Source organism: Delphinapterus leucas, chromosome 6 (assembly GCF_059928025.1).
Source record: "Delphinapterus leucas isolate spDelLeu-1000000601 "Yukka" chromosome 6, BTC_Dleu_Yukka2, whole genome shotgun sequence".
In the NCBI taxonomy this organism is placed as follows: domain Eukaryota; kingdom Metazoa; phylum Chordata; class Mammalia; order Artiodactyla; family Monodontidae; genus Delphinapterus; species Delphinapterus leucas.
Genome location: NC_143134.1, coordinates 117,662,097 through 117,681,803, shown reverse-complemented (window position 1 = coordinate 117,681,803; position 19,707 = coordinate 117,662,097). Strand labels below are relative to the sequence as shown.

The 19,707-nt window shown below is 40.7% G+C and overlaps 1 protein-coding gene across 1 annotated transcript in view; it reads right to left on the bottom strand.

The window, feature by feature from the left end:
- Nucleotides 1-19,707, bottom strand: part of GLE1 (GLE1 RNA export mediator) — a 43,742-nt gene extending 24,035 nt beyond the window's left edge. The window contains exons 1-6 of the mRNA XM_022578566.3: nt 19,518-19,707; nt 14,307-14,528; nt 8,323-8,433; nt 4,567-4,715; nt 4,248-4,308; nt 3,759-4,013 (exon numbers count right to left, since the gene is read on the bottom strand). Of these exons, the coding sequence (XP_022434274.2) occupies nt 3,759-4,013; nt 4,248-4,308; nt 4,567-4,715; nt 8,323-8,433; nt 14,307-14,528; nt 19,518-19,616 (897 nt within the window). The 5' untranslated portion in view covers nt 19,617-19,707. The remainder of the gene's footprint in view (nt 1-3,758; nt 4,014-4,247; nt 4,309-4,566; nt 4,716-8,322; nt 8,434-14,306; nt 14,529-19,517) is intronic.

Genomic DNA, 19,707 nt, shown 5'->3' with positions numbered 1-19,707 from the left:
AGAGCTAATCAATGAATTTGGTAAAGTTGCAGGATACAAAATTAATGCACAGAAATCTCTTGCATTCCTATACACTAATGATGAAAAATATGAAAGAGAAATTATGGAAACACTCCCATTTACCACTGAAACAAAAAGAATAAAATACCTAGGAATAAGCCTACCTAGGGAGACAAAAGACCTGTATGCAGAAAACTATAAGACGCTGATGAAAGAAATCAAAGATGATACCAACAGATGGAGAGATATACCATGTTCTTAGACTGGAAGAATTAATATTGTGAAGATGACTATACTACCCAAAGCAATCTACAGATTTAGTGCAATCCTTATCAAATTACCAATGGTATTTTTTACGGAACTAGAACAAATCATCTTAAAATTTGTACGGAGACACAAAAGACCCCAAATAACCAAAGCAGTCTTGAGGGGAAAAAAACGGAGCTGGAAGAATCAGACTCCCTGACTTCAGACTATACTACAAAGCTACAGTAATCAAGACAATATGGTACTGGCACAAAAACAGAATCATAGATCAAAGGAACAAGATAGAAAGCCCAGAGATAAACCCACGCGCCTATGGCTAACTCATCTATGACAAAGGAGGCAAAGATATACAATGGAGAAAAGACAGTCTCTTCAATAAATGGTGCTGGGAAAACTGGACAGCTACATGTAAAAGAAGGAAATTAGAACACTACCTAACACCATACACAAAAAATAAACTCAAAATAGATTCGAGACCTAAATGTAAGACCGGACACTATAAAACTCTTAGAGGAAAACATAGGAAGAACACTCTGACATAAATCACAGCAAGATCTTTTTTGATCCACCTCCTAGAGTAATGGAAATAAAAAAAAAAAAAAGGGACCTAATGAAACTTAAAAGCTTTTGCACAGCAAAGGAAACCATAAACAAGACGAAAAGACAACCCTCAGAATGGGAGAAAATATTTGCAAATGAATCAATGGACAAAGGATTAATCTCTGAAATATATGAACAGCTCATGCAGATGTTTAAATATTAAAGAAACAAACAACCCAATCCAAAAATGGGCAGAAGACCTAAATAGACATTTCTCCAAAGAAGACATACAGATGGCCAAGAAGCACATGAAAAGCTGCTCAACATCACTAATTATTAGAGAAATGCAAATCAAAACTACAATAAGGTATCACCTCACACCAGTTAGAATGGGCATCATCAGAAAATCTACAAACAACAAATGCTGGAGAGGGTGTGGAGAAAAGGCAACCTTCTTGCACTGTTGGTGGGCATGTAAATTGATACATCCACTATGGAGAACAGTACGGAGGTTCCTTATAAAACTGAAAATAGAATTACCATATGATCCAGCAATCCCACTACTGGGCATATACCCAGAGAAAACCATAATTCAAAAAGACACATGCACCCCAATGTTCACTGCAGCACTATTTACAATAGCCAGGACATGGAAGCAATCTAAATGCCCATTGACAGATGAATGGATAAAGATGTGGTGCATATATACAATGGAATATTAATCAGCCATATAAAGGAATGAGTCATTTGTTGAGACGTGGATGGATCTAGAGACTGTCATACAGAGTGAAGTAAGTCAGAAAGAGAAAAACAAATATCGTATATTAACACATGTATGTGGAACGCATGTATGTGGAACCATAGAAAAATGGTACAGATGAACCGGTTTGCAAGGCAGAAGTTGAGACACAGATGTAGAGAACAAACATGTGGACACCAAGGGGGGAAAACCGTGGTGGGGTGGGGATGGTGGTGTGCTGAATTGGGCGATTGGGACTGACATGTATACACTGATGTGTATAAAATTGATGACTAATAAGAACCTGCAGTAAAAAAAGAAAAACAACTAATACTAAACTTTCTTTGGGTTATTTGTATGGAAATATGTTAATATAAATGTTTCAGACATTACAAAAAAAAAAATCCAAGGGTTAGGGTTAGCAATTGCCTTGAAATTTTCCAGAATGTAGGAAATTTTATAGAACAAATGATCCAGATTCTTCAACAATAGCAAGAAAAAAGAGAGAGATAAGGGAGTCTTAAGATTAAAAGAATGAAGTAAGACACAGCAAACCAAAAAGCTGAACTTTGTATGGGTGTTAATTTTCCAACCAATTGTAAAAAAAAAAAAATTATTGAGACAGCTGGAGAAATTTGAACACTGGCTAGATATCTGATCATATAAAATGAATTATTAGGTTTTTAGGTATGATATTAGTGTTTTGGTTATGTAATAGAGAGTTATATCTTTTAGAGATACATACTAAATTATTTTCCAGATGAAGTAGTATGTTTGAGATTTACTGTAAAACCATCTGGAGGAAGGGGTGCAGGTGGCAGCATAGATGAAATGAGACTGCCATGTGCAGATGCTTGAGGGAGCTGGGGAATGGGTGCCAAAAGGTACATCGTGCTGTTCTCTCCACTTCCGTGTAGGTTTGAAATTTTACAAAAAGAATGGTAAACAAAAGCCAAAAAGAGAATTGAAAGGTAACTATAAACTATAAATTTCTGCCTCAAATATGATAAATGCTTAAGGTTCTTAATATTTAGAACTCACATAAGTTGATTTTTCAAAACACAAACTGGTAGAGATATGAACAAAGGGCAAAGAACATAGAATTTAGGAATTCCCTGGCAGTCCAGTGGTTAGGACAACATGCTTTCACTGCCGAGGGTGTGGATTCCATCCCTGGTCGGGGAATTAAAATAAGATCCTGCAAGCTGTGCAGCGTGGCCAAAAATTTTAAAAAAGGAAAATAAAAGTTAAAGAAAAAAAAGAACATACAATTCATAGAAGTGTGAACTGGTACAACTTTAGGATGCAAATCAAGAACCTTAAAGTTGGGACTTCCCTGGTGGTTCAGTGGATAAGACTCTGTACTCCCAATGCAGGGGGCCCAGGTTCGATTCCTGGTAGTGAACTAGATCCCACATGCATGCCACAACTAAGGAGCCAGCGAGCTGCGACTAAGGAGCCCATGTGCTGCAACTAAAGAGCCGGCGGGCCGCAACTAAGACCTGGTGCAACCAAAAAAACAAACAAAACAAAACCTTCAAGTTCTTTGACCAAGTAATTCCATTTGTAGGAATTTACCTCAAAGAAATAATCAAAAATACAGATAAGACGTACACAAAGTGATATCACTGCAGTGTTACTCACGATAGTGAAAATACAGAAACTTAAATATTCACCAATAGGCATGCTTTTTCAATAAATTTTGGTATGGTTACATGTTGGAAGTATCCAATTTCATCTGTTCATCAAATATTTATTGAATACCTATTATGTGTCAAGGCAATACTTGCAGGTTTTAACACTGCAATGACTACAGTAACTACGTGTTCAAAATACCATATCAAATGAAAAAGAGCAACATATATTTCTGTAAGGTTTTAATTTTTATCATAAGCATAGCAGGCGTTCAGTTTATATTAATGAATGAACTAAAGTATTTTGCAGTTGGAAGAAACAAATTTTTTTTTTAACCTAAGATAAGAAATTATATCTATATTAGCCCAATTTAGGGTGAGATCACACACACACACACACACACACACACACACACACACACACACAGGCAAAAAAGAAATATAAAGCACTAACAGTGGTTATCTCTAGGTAAGAGGATGACAAGCGGTAATAAGCAGGTATTATTTTTAAATCACAAAACAGTTTTGCTTTCAATGTTCTTCATTTCAAAGACAGAGTCTTCCTGAAGTCCCCTCACCTCAGAAGTGGCCCGGATGATCCCCGAGATGAGGCCGCACAGCTGATTGCCTCGGGTCCGGAAGGCAGACAGGTCGACCCTGGGCAGGTCTCTGCGCTGGTCGGCGGCCTCCAGCTGCTGGCTGAGGTGCAGCACCTCCTCCTGCAGCGCATAGAGGTTCCGCAGGCGGATCTGGCCTTCTTCCTTCCGGAGCCGCTCCCGCTCCACATGCTTCAGGCGCTGCTGCTCTGCCTCCCGCAGCTTCAGGTTGAGAATCTACAGGAAGGGCGGTCAAATTAAGGGCTCCTGGGCCTTCTCTGTCTACATTCTTCCAGTCCTGTGTGGGCTACCTATTTTCACAGAGAGGCCCAGAGCGACAAAAGGACTGCCCCAAGTCAGCCACACAGTGGCATGACAGGGGCCAGGTCCTCTGTGACTGTGCTGGAACCCGACTCCTCGGGCACGCCACTCAGACACTGAACACCCACACGGACTCTCCCAAGCTCTGACCTTCGCCCTGTGATGATGCTCAGCTTTCAGCTTCTCTTGCTGCCCCAGGGCTTCTCTGGAGCTGAATGAAAAATGGAGGGAGGAAGAGTCAGGGATGCTTCCTAAAATTGTTTTACCTGTCCTAAAAGCCTCCTCTCTTTGTGTTGCATTGCTCATCTTTCCAACGTTGGTCATTTTTCTAGGTTATAAGTTTCTCTGGCTATTTTATTTTGATACTTAAGGACTCAGAAGAAGTTCAACTCCTTCCCTTTGGGTTTTATGTAGGGAAAGAGTTCCGGTGGACCACGCCGACATTCCCGTTGTAATTCAGGGAACTCACCTCTTCTCCATCACTTCCCGTAAGTCCTGGAATTCTTTATGATGCTTCAGTTCCTTCCGCTCATCAAAGCGCTTCAGCTGCTCAGATGCCATCTCAGAGAGGGCTCGCGCCTGCCTCTCCTGCTCCTCCTGCCACTGCCTCAAGCCCTCCTGCAAAGGATCAAAACCAGCTCTCTGCAGCTCCATTACACCCTGCTCATCTACCCCATGGGCTGCCCTCCCATCAGCCCTTAACTCCATCAAAGATACTTCGGGGCATGGAATCATCTGCCTACTTCTTGGAACCTCTGCTTGAGTCACCTCTCCGCTTTGGGTTGATCTTTAAACTCAGCTGTTGTGGAACGCTTTTCCAATTTGCCCCATATGGTTTATGTCACTCCAGTATAAGCTAAGAATGGACGGGTATTCACCAACATAGTATCAAATAGCCCTGCACTTTTAAGCTTCCATCCTTAAGCTTACTGTACTCTTTTTCTGTTTTGGCCACACTCTACAGCTTGTGGGATCTTAGTTCCCTGACTGGAGATCGAACCTGAGCCCTCGTCAGTGAAAGCATGGAGTCCAGTAACCACTGGACCACCAGGAAATTTCCATCCTGTGTATTCTTATGAGAGCTTCAGGGTAATCTAAAGAAATCCTTATTCTAATTCCATAAACATGCTATGCACACTCCTATCTCACTCCTTCCCTCAAGTTATTATCTCTGCCTAGAGTCTTTTCCTCCACCGTCACTTAGGAAAGTCCCATTCCTTTATACCTAAGGGTACCAGGTATTCCATTTATTATTCACGAGAGTACTCTCATTTTTTTTTTTTTAAATAAATTTATTTATTTATTTATTTTTGGCTGCATTGGGTCTTCATCGCTGCGTGCAGGTTTTCTCTAGTTGCTGCGAGCGGGGGCTACTCTTCGTTGCAGTGTGCGGGCTTCTCATTGCAGTGGCTTCTCTTGTTGAGGGGAGCACGGGCTCTAGGTGCACAGGCTTCAGTAGTTGTGGCACGCAGGCTCTACAGCACAGGCTCAGTAGCTGTGGTGCACGGGCTTGGTTGCTCCACGGCCTGTGGGATCTTCCTGGACCAGGGCTCGAATCCATGTCCCCTGCATTGGCAGGCGGATTCTTAACCACTGTGCCACCAGGGAAGCCCTCTCATTTGGTTTTTAAGAGCAATTTGACATTTTAACTATCAAATTTTAAAGTGTATATATCCTTTGACACTCATTCCATTTTAGGACTTTGTCCTGAGGAAATACTTGCATATGTGTGCAAAGATATATGTACAAGGGGACTTCCCACATGCCACGGAACAACTAAGCCCGTGCGCCACAACTACTGAGCTCACGTGCCACAACTACTAAAGCCCCCATGCCTAGAGTACATGCTCTGCAACAAGAGAAGCCACTGCAATGAAAATCCCGCGTGCCACAACAAAGACCCAACGCAGCCAAAAATAAATAAAATAAATAAATTTATTTAAAAAAAATAGATATATGTACAAGGATGCTCATTGATAATGAGCATCCTTGTTGATGATGGTAATAAATTTGAAACAATTTAAATTAACAGGGAAATAGTTAAACATATTACAGTAGGTCATACTAGAAAATACTCTGCAGCCTTTAAGGAAGATGACATGCTGTATACACTGGCATGGTGATATGTTAATATATATTGTTAAGATATTAGGCTATTGTTTTTTTTTTTTTTTTTTTTTTTTGCGGTACACGGGCCTCTCACTGTTGTGGCTTCTCCCGTTGTGGAGCACAGGCTCTGGACGCGCAGGCTCAGCGGCCATGGCTCACGGGCCTAGCCGCTCCGCGGCATGTGGGATCTTCCCGAACCGGGGCATGAACCTGTGTCCCCTGCATCGGCAGGCGGACTCTCAACCACTGCGCCACCAGGGAAGCCCTAGGCTATTGTATTTTAAAAGTTATTTTAAAACTTCCAGTAGGGCTTCCCTGGTGGCAAAGTGGTTAAGAATCCGCCTGCCAATGAAGGGGACACAGGTTCGAGCCCTGGTCCAGGAAGATACCACATGCCGTGGAGCAACGAAGCCCATGCGCCACGGCTGCTGCTGCGCTCTAGAGCCCACGAGCCTCAGCTACTGAAACCTGCACACCTAGAGCCCGTACTCTGCAACAAGAGAGGCCACTGCAATAAGAAGCCTGTGCACCGCAGCAAGGAGTGGCCCCCACTCGCTGCAACTAGGGAGGGCCCGTGCACAGCAACAAAGACCCAACTCAGCCATAAATAAATAAATAAATAAATAAATAAATAAATAAATAAATAAATTTACAAGAAGAAAAAGAAAACTTCCAGTAGAAGGCGGCAAATTGAACACAAATATATATCTCCTCTCCTCTGAGACTGTTTAATTAAAAGTTGGGAAGAAAAAAAAAGACTCAACAACAGAGAGCACATGAGGAAGATTATCAGCGAGGAAAACCTTTCTACTCGCATCTGGAGGACAGAAAGTCCATGCAGAAGTGATGATTGAAAGAAGAGAGCCGAGAAAACTCAAGAAGAAACTGTCTTTCTCTCCCTCACTATCTCCATTGCTACCCGCTCCCCTCCAGTCTAAGCAACTGTCATCCTTTTTTATCCAGTGTCAAAGTGAATGCTTCAATGACTGTTGCTGTCTCTCACTCAGATTATAATAGTCTTCTAACTATATTTTAGAACCTTGGTTCTATGTTTCTCCCTCCAGCATATAAACTCTATGAGGACATGGATTGCGTCTACTTTGTTCACTGTTTTTTTTTTTTCTTTTGGCTGTGCCACGCGGCTTATGGGATCTTAGTTCTCCAACCAGGGACTGAACCCGGGCCATCAGCATTGAAAGCGTGGAGTCCTAACCACTGGACCGCCAGGGAATTCCCTGTTCACTATTTTATCTAGGCCTAGAACAAAAGTGCTCAATAAGTATTTGGTGATTCCATGAATAAATGAATGAGGGTAGATGCTAGAAGACTTTAAATTTATAAACTCATGTACTCTTTAAAAAGTTTTACTGGGACTTCCCTGGTGGCACAGTGGTTAAGAATCCGCCTGCCAATGCTGGAGACACGGGTTCAAGCCCCGGCCCAGGAAGATTCCCACATGCTGTGGAGCAACTAAGCCCGTGCGCCACAACTACTGAGCCTGTGCTCTAGAGCCCGCGAGCCACAACTACTGAAGCCCACGCGCCTAGAGCCCGTGCTCCACAACAAGAGAAGCCACCGCCATAAGAAGCCTGCGCACCACAACGAAGAGTAGCCCGCACTCACCGCAACTAGAAAAAGCCTGCGCGCAGCAACAAAGACCCAACACAGCCAAAAATAAATAAATAAAAATTTGAGAAAGAAAAAGTTTTACAAAACATGCACTGTTTTTCTAATAAAAAGAATAAAGTCAAATAAACTAATTAAAATAGTGCTATTCTTTTTTCAAGAGGCTGTTAAGGTCAATCTTCTCAGTATAACCTTATCTGACAACAAAGATCATCTTCAAATTTTGGAGAAGTAAATGGAAGCCAGGAAAGCCCAGGTAATTTTCCCAAAGTCACATGTAAAATAGGAGAGGTAGGATTTGAAACCAGATTTGACTTTAGAGAGCTTACTCTTGACTGCTATGTTATGCTATCTCCCCAGCTGAATCAGAGCTACTAGTAGGTGGGGCACGATGATTATTAGTACATGGTGGACATTCATAATCCCTGAGGAACTGCATTTAAACGTGGCTCCCTAGGGTCAGGCCTGTCTTACTTCAAGGGTTACTTACTGCTCCTTTCATTCTGTGCAGCAGCTCATACATTCGGATGCAGCCTTCCACTTTGATCCCCTGGGAGGACTGAAGTACCATAGGTTCTGTATGCTGAGACTCGTATTTGTCCTATACAGACAGAAGATGGAAAAATTAAGCTTTTAAGATGGTAAAGTTGGTGTTATTCAATCTGAACAAAAATCACATCCTTACTTATGAACAACCAGTAACAACAACAAAACAATATATATTAGAACCAGTGTGCTTTTCATGATATTGACCTTATTCTAATTGGTTTCCTTAATAAAGTGGATGTTTTTGCTTTGGACAGTTTTTTTGTGTTTTTTTATTTTTTTTGCTTGCTCATTTGTTTTGATTTGTCCAGCGCATTTTCCCCATTTCTTCTAATAAGTGTCCGTTTTGGCTGGGTTGGTTTGGATGGAGAAACCCCAGCCCACATCCCCGATTCTTCCACACCCCCTAGTGTCAGGGGTCACTAAGCATGTGACCAGCCTGGCAATCAAAGTATTCTATCCCCCTGTACCCAGTACCCAGTATCTACTTCAGGAATGAGGCTTATGACCTAAGCTAAGCCAGAGTCCATCCTGAATTTTCCTGATGGAGCTATTTGGGATGGTTTTCTCTTATTCTGGGGATGCTAAGCTAAGAAGATATGTGTCTAGGGCTACCAAGAGACATCCTGCCAGACAGTCTATCTGAAAGATGAAACCAAGACGAGTTAGACAGAACTGAGAAATGGAGAAGCAAAGCCCTGGGTCTGAGTCACTGAATCAAGTGAGAAATAGTATCAAGGACAGACAAGCAGAAAATAGATCCTCTAGATCTAATTGATTCGAAATGCACTCCTAGATTTCCTGGTTATATGAGCTAATTAATTTCTCCCCTGACTCCCTTGTTTTGCTTAAGCTAGTTTAAACTGGGTTTCTGTTACCTAAACACCAAAAATTTGTAAATGATACAATTCATTATATAAAGCCATCCAAAACTTTACTTAAACCTTAAGAATTACGGAATTTTATACCTGGAGAGGACCTTGGCAATGTAGTCCAGTACCAGATTTACAGATGAAGAAACTGAGGCCTAAGGAGGGAAAGATGCCTGCCTGAGGGCATGCCACACTATTGGCAGGATCAGGACTAGAAACTGCTGCCTCTGAGAAGCTGCTCATAGAAACTTAAATTTTTTTTTTTAATTTTGAAATAATTATAATTTACAGGAAGTTGGAAACAGTAAATTGACGGTACGAGCCACAGAACTTATTCAGATTTCACCAGGTTTTACAGGAATTCATTTGGGTACGTGTATAGTTTTATGCAATTTTATCACATGTGTAACCACCATCACAAAGTACAGAACTGTTCCACCACCATGAAGCTTCCTTGTGCCACACCTTTATATTGCTAATCTGTTCTCCATCTCTATAATGATAGCATTTCAAGAACGTTAAATAAATGGAACCATACAGCACATAATCTTTTGAGATTGGCTTTTTTCACTTCGTATAATGCCTCTGAGATCCTAAGTTGTTGCATATTATCAAGGACTTGTTCCTTTTTATTGCCAGTCGTATTCCATGATAGAGATGTACCAGTTTGTTTAACCATTCATCTGTTGAAAGACATTTCACTGTTTCCAGCTTGGGGATATAATAAATAAAGCTCCTATGATCACTGGTATACAGATTTTTACGTAAATATAAGTTTTGATTTCTCTGGGAAAAATGCCCAAGAATGCAACTGCTAGGTCATACAGTTAAGTACCTATTAGTTTTATAAGAAGCTGCCAAACTGTTTCCTAGAGCGCCGGTACCGTTCCACATTTCCACCCAAAATACACGAGTGATCCAGATTCTCTACATCATTGTCAGTGTTTGGTGGTGTCACTATTTTTTATTTTAACCATTCTGATAGGTGTGCAGTGCTACTTTGTCCTGGTTTTAATTTGCATTTCTTTAATGGCTAATGACTGTGAACATATTTTCATGTACTTATATTGTCTATATATTGTCTTAGGTGAAATGTCTGTTCATATCTTTTGCTCATTTTCTAACTGAAGATTAGAAAGTTTTTGTTTAACCTGTGAGTTTTAAAAATATATTCTAAATATATATTCTCGATATAGATTTTAAATATATTCTAGATACATAAACCTTTGTCAGATAGGTCGTTTGCAACTACTTTCTCCCAGTCAGTAGCTTGTCTGATCATCCTCTTCACAAGGTCATTCACTGAGCCACGCTTTTCATTTGATGAGGTCTAATTTATTAATTTTTCCTTCTATGGATTAAGTTTTTTTTTTTGTTTTTTTTTTGCGGTACGCGGGCCCCTCACTGTTGTGGTCTCTCCCGCCACGGAGCACAGGCTCCGGACGCGCAGACTCAGCGGCCATGGCTCACAGGCCCATCCGCTCCGCGGCACGTGGGATCCTCCCGGACCGGGGCACAAACCCGCATCCTCTGCATCGGCAGGCGGGCTCTCAACCACTGCGCCACCAGGGAAGCCCGATTAAGTTTTTAGTGTCAAATCTAAAAACTCTTCACCTAGTCCTAGGTTCTGATTATGTTTTTTTTTTTTCCCTAAAAGTCATAGTTTTACATTTAAGTTCATGATCATTTTGAGTTAATTTTTATGTAAGTTGTAAAGTTTAGGCTAAAGTTCATTTTTGTGTCTATGATGCTCAATTGCTAGAAATATTTTTTAAAGACTAATATTTTAAAAGATGAAGTGTGAAATATAAACTAAAAAGTAAACTTTTTATGTATGTAATCATGCAGTCTTTCATAATATGAATAATCATCTCTGTCCTGTATTATTTTTTAGGATTATTATTTACTGTACAATAAATTCTTTCCTATTGTGAACAACTCTTGCAAAGACATTTCTCCAAAGAAGATATACAAATGGCTAATAAGCACATGAAAATATGCTCAACATCACTAATCATCTAGGGAAATGCAAATCAAAACCACAATGATACACTTCATGCCCACTAGGATGGCTTTTGTAAAACAAAACAAAATAAAAACAAACAAACAGACAAAAACAACCCAGCAAATAACAAACGTTAGCAAAGGTGTGGAGAAACTGAAACCTTGTGCATTGCTAGTAGGAATGCAAAATGATACAGCCGCTGTGGAAAACAATATGATGGTTCCTCAAAAATTTAAACATAGAATTACCATATGATTCCTCAATTCTACTTCGGGGTACATACCCCAAAGAACTGAAAACAGGTACTCAAACTAATACATGTACATGCGTATTCAGAGCAGCACTAGTCACCAACAGCCAAAAGGTGGAAGCAAGCTAAACGTCCAGTGACAGATGAATGAATAAACAAAACATGGTACACACAGTGGAGTATTATTCAGCCTTAAAAGGAAGGAAATTCTGACACATGCGACAACATGGATGAACCTTGAAGACATTATGCTAAGTGAAATAAACCAGTCACAAAATGACAAATATTACATGATCCCACTTATACGAAGTACCTAAAATGGTCAAATTCATAGAGACAGAAAGTAGAATGGTGGTTGCTAGGGACTGGGGGTAGGGGGAAATAAGGAGTTATTTATTTATTTATTTATGGCTGCGTTGGGTCTTCATGGCTGCGCGCAGCCTTTCTCTAGTTGTGGTGAGCGGGGGCTACTCTTCGTTGTGGCACATGGGCTTCTCATTGCGGTGGCTTCTCTTGTTGTGGAGCACGGCACGTGGGCTTCAGTAGCTGTGGCATGTAGTCTCAGCAGTTGTGGCTCGCGGTCTCAGTAGTTGTGGCTCGCAGGCTCTAGAGAGCAGGAGTAGTTGTGGCACACAGGCTTAGCTGCTCCATGGCATGTAGGATCTTCCCACACCAGGGAACGAACCCGTGTACCCTGCCTCGGCAGGCGGATTCTTAACCACTGTACCACCAGGAAAGTCCTGGAGTTATTGATTAATGAATGTAGTATTTTTAGTTTTGGATGATGAAAAAGTTCTGGAGATGGATATTGGTGACGATTACACAACACTATGAATGTACTTAATGCCACTGAATTGTACTCTAAAAAATGGTTAAATGGTAAATTTTATGTCATGAATATTTTACAATTTAAAAGAAGTTTTAAAATTAAAAAAAAATGTTCATACCCTTTTATCTTTGACGCCAGTCAAATCATTTGGGCATTTATTTTAAGATATTAGCCAGAAGACATATTTTAAGATTAAAAACGGAAAGATCTCTCTGCAGAAAGTTTCTCAGTGTAATATCTTTAAAAGCAATGAAATGGAAAAATATAAATGCCTAATAATAAAGGAGCAGTTTAATAAATTACAGGATATTACATATCCTCTAAGTAGACATTTACAAAGGTGGAAATAACGTGAACAAATAATTCAAATAGTTCATGAACAAAATAAAGTTAGGAAGGAAAAGCAGAACATGAAAGTGCACATACAATTTAATTATGCCAAGGTACAAGGATGCAGCCATATGAAAGTGGAAAGAAGTAACTGATGACTGAAATGATGAAACCATAGGGAGATTTAACTTCTTCCTTTTGTTGAATTGATAATATATTTTCAGTAAACAAAAGTCTGCAGTGAGTATGAACAAAAAGAACAAAGAACTTTGTCTTTTGGAAGCTAAACGTGAAAAATGTAATCTCTACCTTTCTAAAGAGTTGCCTAGTCTTATTTTGCTGGCACAAAAATCTAAAACTTGAAAAAGCACAATAGTGCTTAGAAGTTTTGGGCTTCCCTGGTGGCACAGTGATTGAGAATCTGCCTGCTAATTCAGGGGACACGGGTTCGAGCCCTGGTCTGGGAAGATCCCACATGCTGCGGAGCAACTAAGCCCGTGAGCCGCAACTACTGAGCCTGCGCGTCTGGAGCCTGTGCTCCGCAACAAGAGAGGCCGCGATAGCGAGAGGCCCGCGCACCGCGATGAAGAGTGGCCCCCGCTTGCCACAACTAGAGAAGGCCCTCGCACAGAAACAAAGACTCAACACAGACAAAAATAAATAAGTAAATAAATTATAAAAAAAAAGAAAGAAAGAAAAAGCACAATAGTGCTTAGAAGTTTAGAAGACTTTTTTTCTATTAACTCTTGTTATACTACTTGTTATACCTTACTTTGATCCAGAAAGGATTTAATGCAGCTTATAAAGGAACATAAAACATAACAACAGGACTTCCCTGGTGGTGCAGTGGTTAAGAATCCGCCTGCTGGTGCAGGGGACATGGGTTTGAGCCCTGGTCCAGAAGATCCCACATGCCACGGAGCAACTAAGCCTGTGCACCACAACTACTGAGCCTGCACTCTAGAGCCTGCAAGCCACAACTACTGAAGCCCGCATGCCTAGAGCCTATGCTCCGCAACAAGAGAAGCCACTGCAATGAGAAGCCTGCACACCGCAACGAAGAGTAGCCCCCGCTCGTTGCAACTAGAGAAAACCCGTGTGCAGCAACTAAGACCCAATGCAGCCATAAATAAATAAATATGTCTAGAGATACAAAGAAAGAGAAGAGAAGAGAAAAGAGAAGAGCAGAGCCCCAGCAACAATTTAACTGTTTTAAGTGGGAGAAACAAAGGCAGGAACAAAACAGAGCCAGAAAGAAGGTAAAAACTCATCCAGAAGCAACAATAAGGTATGTAAATCTAAGAGCAAGTATAAAATTTACTCTAAGCTTTCCAGCAGCCAACAACAAAAAGGGAGACCTTGTTGAGTTAAACAGATGCAATGCTCATGAGAAAAAAATCCACTTGCTCATGAAATTAATTACTATTCTTGGTACTAAGAATAGAGAGGAATTTCTCTCTCTGGGTCTTCATAAAGAGAACGCTGGGTGATGTGGAAAACACTGTCGCTACAAACAGCTACAAGAATTCGAAGAAGCAACCATTATTTTCTCCAGAGTAAGGTCGCTGTAGTATGACAATGTTAAACACTTCAACTTTGCAGCCACCATTGTCTTTTGTCTTAAACTGATCAAAAGCCTTACCTTGGTTCCATCTGGTGTTGCTGAGGAGGCTGGTGAGAAGGCAGGGTCTCTGACAGGAGATTTGGGAACAAATGAAGGTTGGCCGAGGGCTGAAGTAGATCTAGGGGATGTTGAAGTCTCAGAGGGAGGTGGGTTCTCTTGCATATTGGGTAGGACATGATCTACTACCCATCCAGAGTAAGAAGACAGCTTGGGAAGAGACATACATTCTTCTAAAACATCCTAGAGGGAAGAAGAAGGTTAAGCTCAACTTGAATGTCAACTGATCTAAGCAATCAAAAATAATTTTGTCCTTATAATCCACTACATGCTTTACTGAAAATCTAAGAAGGCCTAAATAAATATATACATACATACATACCAAAGACCCAAAGTAACTGTATTAACAATCAGAGATGAAGAGAAAGTACAGTAGCTTCTTGATAATGACCTTGACTATTATCCTTTTAGAGTACCAGACTAAATAACCCTAACTACAGAAAAAGGAACAATGCACAAAGATGGTCATTAAAGCAGATTTGAGGCTTCCCTGGTGGCGCAGTGGTCGAGAGTCCGCCTGCCGATGCAGGGTACATGGGTTTGTGCCCCGGTCCGGGAAGATCCCACATGCCGCGGAGCGGCTGGGCCCGTGAGCCATGGCCACTGAGCCTGTGCATCCGGAGCCCGTGCTCCGCAACGGGAGAGGCCACAGCAGTGAGAGGCCCGCGTACCGCAAAAAAAAAAAAAGCAGATTTGAAATCAATCTAAAACGTTGTAACAGAAAAGAACATGAAAGGAATTTTGAAGTAAACTATGGTATACACACTCAGTGAATATTAGTCATTTAAAAATGCCAATTGTGAATCCTATGTAAGGTTCAAATTTTTCCAGTTTTATTGAAAAATAATTGACAAACACCACTGTAAAATTTTAAGGCCTAAACACGATGGTTTGATTTATATATATTGTAAAATGATTAAATAGGTTCAGCTAACAACATCCATCTTCTCATATAGATATAATCAAAAGAAAGAAAAAAGGAAAAAAAATTTCTTCTTGTGATGAGACTCTCAGCAGGTACTCTCTTAACTTTCCTATATATTGTATAGCTGTGTTAGCTAACAGTCGTCAAGTTGTATATTACATCCCTAGTACTTATCTATCTTATAACTGGAAGTTTCTATTTTTTGACGACCGTACTCCATTTCCTCCTCCCCCAAGATTCAATTTTAAGTGAAAAAACAAGAGTATAAATAACTATGTCTACAATGATACAAAATAAATACAAATAAATACCCTAACAAATTTGAAAGAAATATACCAGAAGTTAAGCTTGGGTGATCAGTGACATATTTCTACTTGTTCTAATTTTCTGTATTTAATTTCTAAATGAACTTGTTATACCTTTTAAAATGAAAATAAGCAAATAAAAATTAGGCATAGAAAAGTGCTTACTAGGGACTTCCCTTGTGGTGCAGTGGTTAAGAAGCCCCCTGCCAATGCAGGGCACATGGGTTTGATCCCTGGTCCAGAAGATCCCACATGCTGTGGAGCAACTAAGCCCGTGCACCACAACTACTGAGTCTGCACTCTAGAGCCTGTGAGCCACAACTACTGAAGCCCGCGCACCTAGAGCCCATGCGCCACAACTACTGAGTCTGCGCTCTAGAGCCCCCAAGCCACAACTAATGAGCCTGCGTGCCACAACTACTGAAGCCCGTGCGCCTAGAGCCCGTGCTCCGTAACAAGAGGAGCCACCGCAATGAGAAGCCTGCACACCACAATGAAGAGTAGCCCCCACTCGCCGCTACTAGAGAAAGCCCACGCGCAGCAATGAAGACCCAATGCAGCCAAAAAAAAAAAAGTCCATTTGGATCATATTTTAGATTCCACTTGTGATATCATATGGTATCTGTCTTTCTCTTTCTGGCTTACTTCACTTAGTCTGATAATGTCTAGGTCCATCCATGTTGCTGCAAATGGCATTATTTCATTCTTTTTATGGCTGAGTAGTAGTCCATTGTATACATATACCACATCTTCTTTATGTCTTCATCTGTCAATGGATATTTAGGTTGCTTCCATGTCTTGGCTATTGTAAATAGTGCTACTAACAACATTGGGGTGCATATATCTTTTCAAAAGGGAAGCCTCATACACTGGGGTGCAGTGTATGAGGCTTCCCTTTTCTCCACATCCTCTGCAGCATTTATTATTTGTAGACTTTTTAATGATGGCCATACTGACCAGCGTGAGGTGGTACCTCAGTGTAGTTCTGATTTGCATTTCTCTGATAATTAGCGATGTTGAGCATCTTTTCATGTGCCTATTGGCCATCTGTATGTCTTCTTTCGAGAAATGTCTTCTGCTCATTTTTGGAATGGGTTGTTTGTTTTTGTTATTGAGTTGTACGAGCTGCTTGTATATTTTGGAAATTAAGCCTTTGTCGGTTTCATTGTTTACAAATACTTTCTCCCAGTCTGTAGGTTGTCTTTGTTTATGGTTTCCTTTGCTGTGCAAAAGTTTGTAAGTTTGATTAGGTCCCATTTGTTTATTTTTGCTTTATTTCTATTGCCTTGGAAGACTAAGAAAACACTGCTATGATTTATGTCAGAGAATGTTCTGCTTATGTTTTCCTCTAGGAGTTTTATGGTGTCATGTTTTATATTTAAGTCTTTAAGCCATTTTGAATTTATTTTTGTGTATGCTGTGAGGAAGTGTTCTAACTTCATTGATTCATGTGCAGTTGTCCAACTTTCCCGACACCCTTCTGAAGAGACTGTCCTTTCTCCATTGTATATTCTTGCCTGCTTTGTTGAAGATTAATTGACTGTAGGTGTGTGGGTTTATTTATGGTCCCTCTATTCTGTTTCATTGATCCATATGTCTGTTTTTGTCCCAATACCATGCTGTTTTAATTACTGTAGCTTTGTTGTATTGTCTAAAGTCTGGGAGGGTTATGCCTTCAGTTTTGTTCTTTTTCCTTAGGATTACTTTGGCAATTCTGGGTCTTTTGTGCTTGTATATAAATTTTAGGATTACTTGTTCTAGTTCTGTGAAAAATGTCATGGGTAATTTGACAGGGATTGCAATAAACCTGTAGATTGCTTTGGGTAGTATGGCTATTTTAATAATATTAATTTTTCCAATCCAAGAGCATGGGATATCTTTCCATTTCTTTGAATCATCTTCAATTTCCTTTCCTTTATCAGTGTTTTACAGTTCTCAGAATATAAGTCTTTCACCTCCTTGGTCAGGTTTATTTCTAAGGTTTCTTTTTTTTGGGGGGGGATGTGACTTTAAAAGGTTTTTTTTTTTAAACTTTCCCTTTCTGATATTTCATTGTTAGTGTAAAGAAATGCAACAGATTTCTGTATGTTAATCTCATATCCTGCTACCTTGCTAAATTTATCAGTTCTAGTAGTTTTTCTGTGGAGTCTTTAGGGTTTTCTATAGATAGTACCATGTAATCTGCATATAATAACAATTTTACCCCTTCCCTTCTGATTTGGATACCTTTCTATTTATTTCCCTTGTCTGACTGCTGTGGCTAGGACTTCCAATTCTATATTAGATTAGGAGTGGTGAGAGGGGGCATCCTTGTCTTGCTCCAGATTTTAGCAGGAAGGCTTTCAGCTTTTCACCACCACTGAGTATTGTGTTGGCTGTGGGTCTGTCCCACAATAAAAGTAGCTTTATTTGTCCCATAATAAAAGTAGCTTTTATTATGTTGAGATATGTTCCCTCTCTACTCACTTTGGGAAGAGTTTTTATCATGAAAGGATGTTGAATTTGAGACAACTTTTTACTCTTCTTTACGCCAAAATAAATTCCAGGAGCAAAGTTTCAAACGTAAAAAATAAACCCATACCCATAAAAAACACCATCAACGGAGAAAATAATTTCAACTGACAAACTAGAAAAAAAGATGCAATATATATCACAGATAAAGGAATATTATTATCCTTAATACCTAAAGAACTTATAAAATATTGGCAAAACCCCAATAGAAAAATGAGCAAAAGACATAAACTGGCAAATGTACACACACAAGGTTACAAGTAGTGGATCACAACTCACTGAATAAAATAGGAACCCATGAGGATACTGATATAAACAATTAAACAGAAGGAACCCATGAGGATTCTGATATGAATAATTAAACGGAAGAGAAAAGAAAGCTCTTCCTTACAGTAGAATGCCAGCTAACAAACGTAGGAATGGTAGCTATAAAGAAACACCATTCGTCTACATCACAGAAAAGACTGATTCAGGAAGAAATCACCAATAAATGCTAACGGTGGAGGTTTGATAAGAAAAAAATATTTTGGTGTAACCTTGGACTACCTCCCAACAAAATACTAAGAAGTTACAAAAGGGAAAATGATGAACTTTAAGTGAATTTTACGTGGAAATATCTGGAAGTTACCGTTGTAACCAAGTGATCAAGTTGAGCATCACCAGTGTTGGGATGGGCTGAAGCATCTACGTGTGACTGATGTGACTTACTGAGGACACAGCATCATTTCTGTGGTAGTCCTGCTAAGAATGCATAACCTGAGTCTACACCCTACAGATTCAGGCTGGAATTCATCCTATAGAATGTAACGTATGTATTCTTTAAAACCGTCAAAGACATAAAGACAGAAATGCTTTAGAAGTGTTTCACATTTAAGTCTGAAGAGACAAGACATCATACCTGTAGCTAGATTACCAGCAACTCGGGAAGAGGAGTTATGCCTTAACCGTCTCTATATTCCCCCACCTGCGCGGTCTAGTACAGGGCTTTGCGAATCTTAGATGCAGTGACCACGCCCCCATTAAAGTTCCCAGGTCCGTCCAACGTCGTCTAAAAGTTTGGTCATTTCACTGGCAGCAACAGGTTAGGTCCTGTTAACCGTTCACCACTAAATCTGGATCTCCTAACACAAGAGACGCGCAGTAAACTAACTGACCCTGAGAGGCCAGGATTGCTTTGACAACATAGGCGCAGGCACCTAACGCCAGCTGCGGGGAGCAATGAAGCCTTCAAAGAGCACGTCTGAAGGGGAGCCACGGAAGGCTAGAATAGGCGAGAGACGGTGGTGCACACACGGGAGTCAAGCAGCAAACCCGGGCTGTTACAAGAACGCACCGGTTCCCTGGCGCAGGACATGCCAAGGGCTAGGGAAGAGCAGAGTCCCGTGACGAGGGGCAGGAAGGACCACCGCCCCCTTTGGGGCCACTGCTCACCTCGCCCCGCAACAGCCAATCGCGGTGGTAGCAAATGCGACCTTTGTCAGACCTGCGCAGCGCCTGCAGGGTCTCCCAGCAGCGACCCTCAGAAGGCATGGCCTGCCCCGCTACAGTACTCCAGGGGCGCCGCTTGAGACGAAACAAGCCCTCGAATCAGCCGACCGGAAACAGGTGCTCGCTTCCGCTT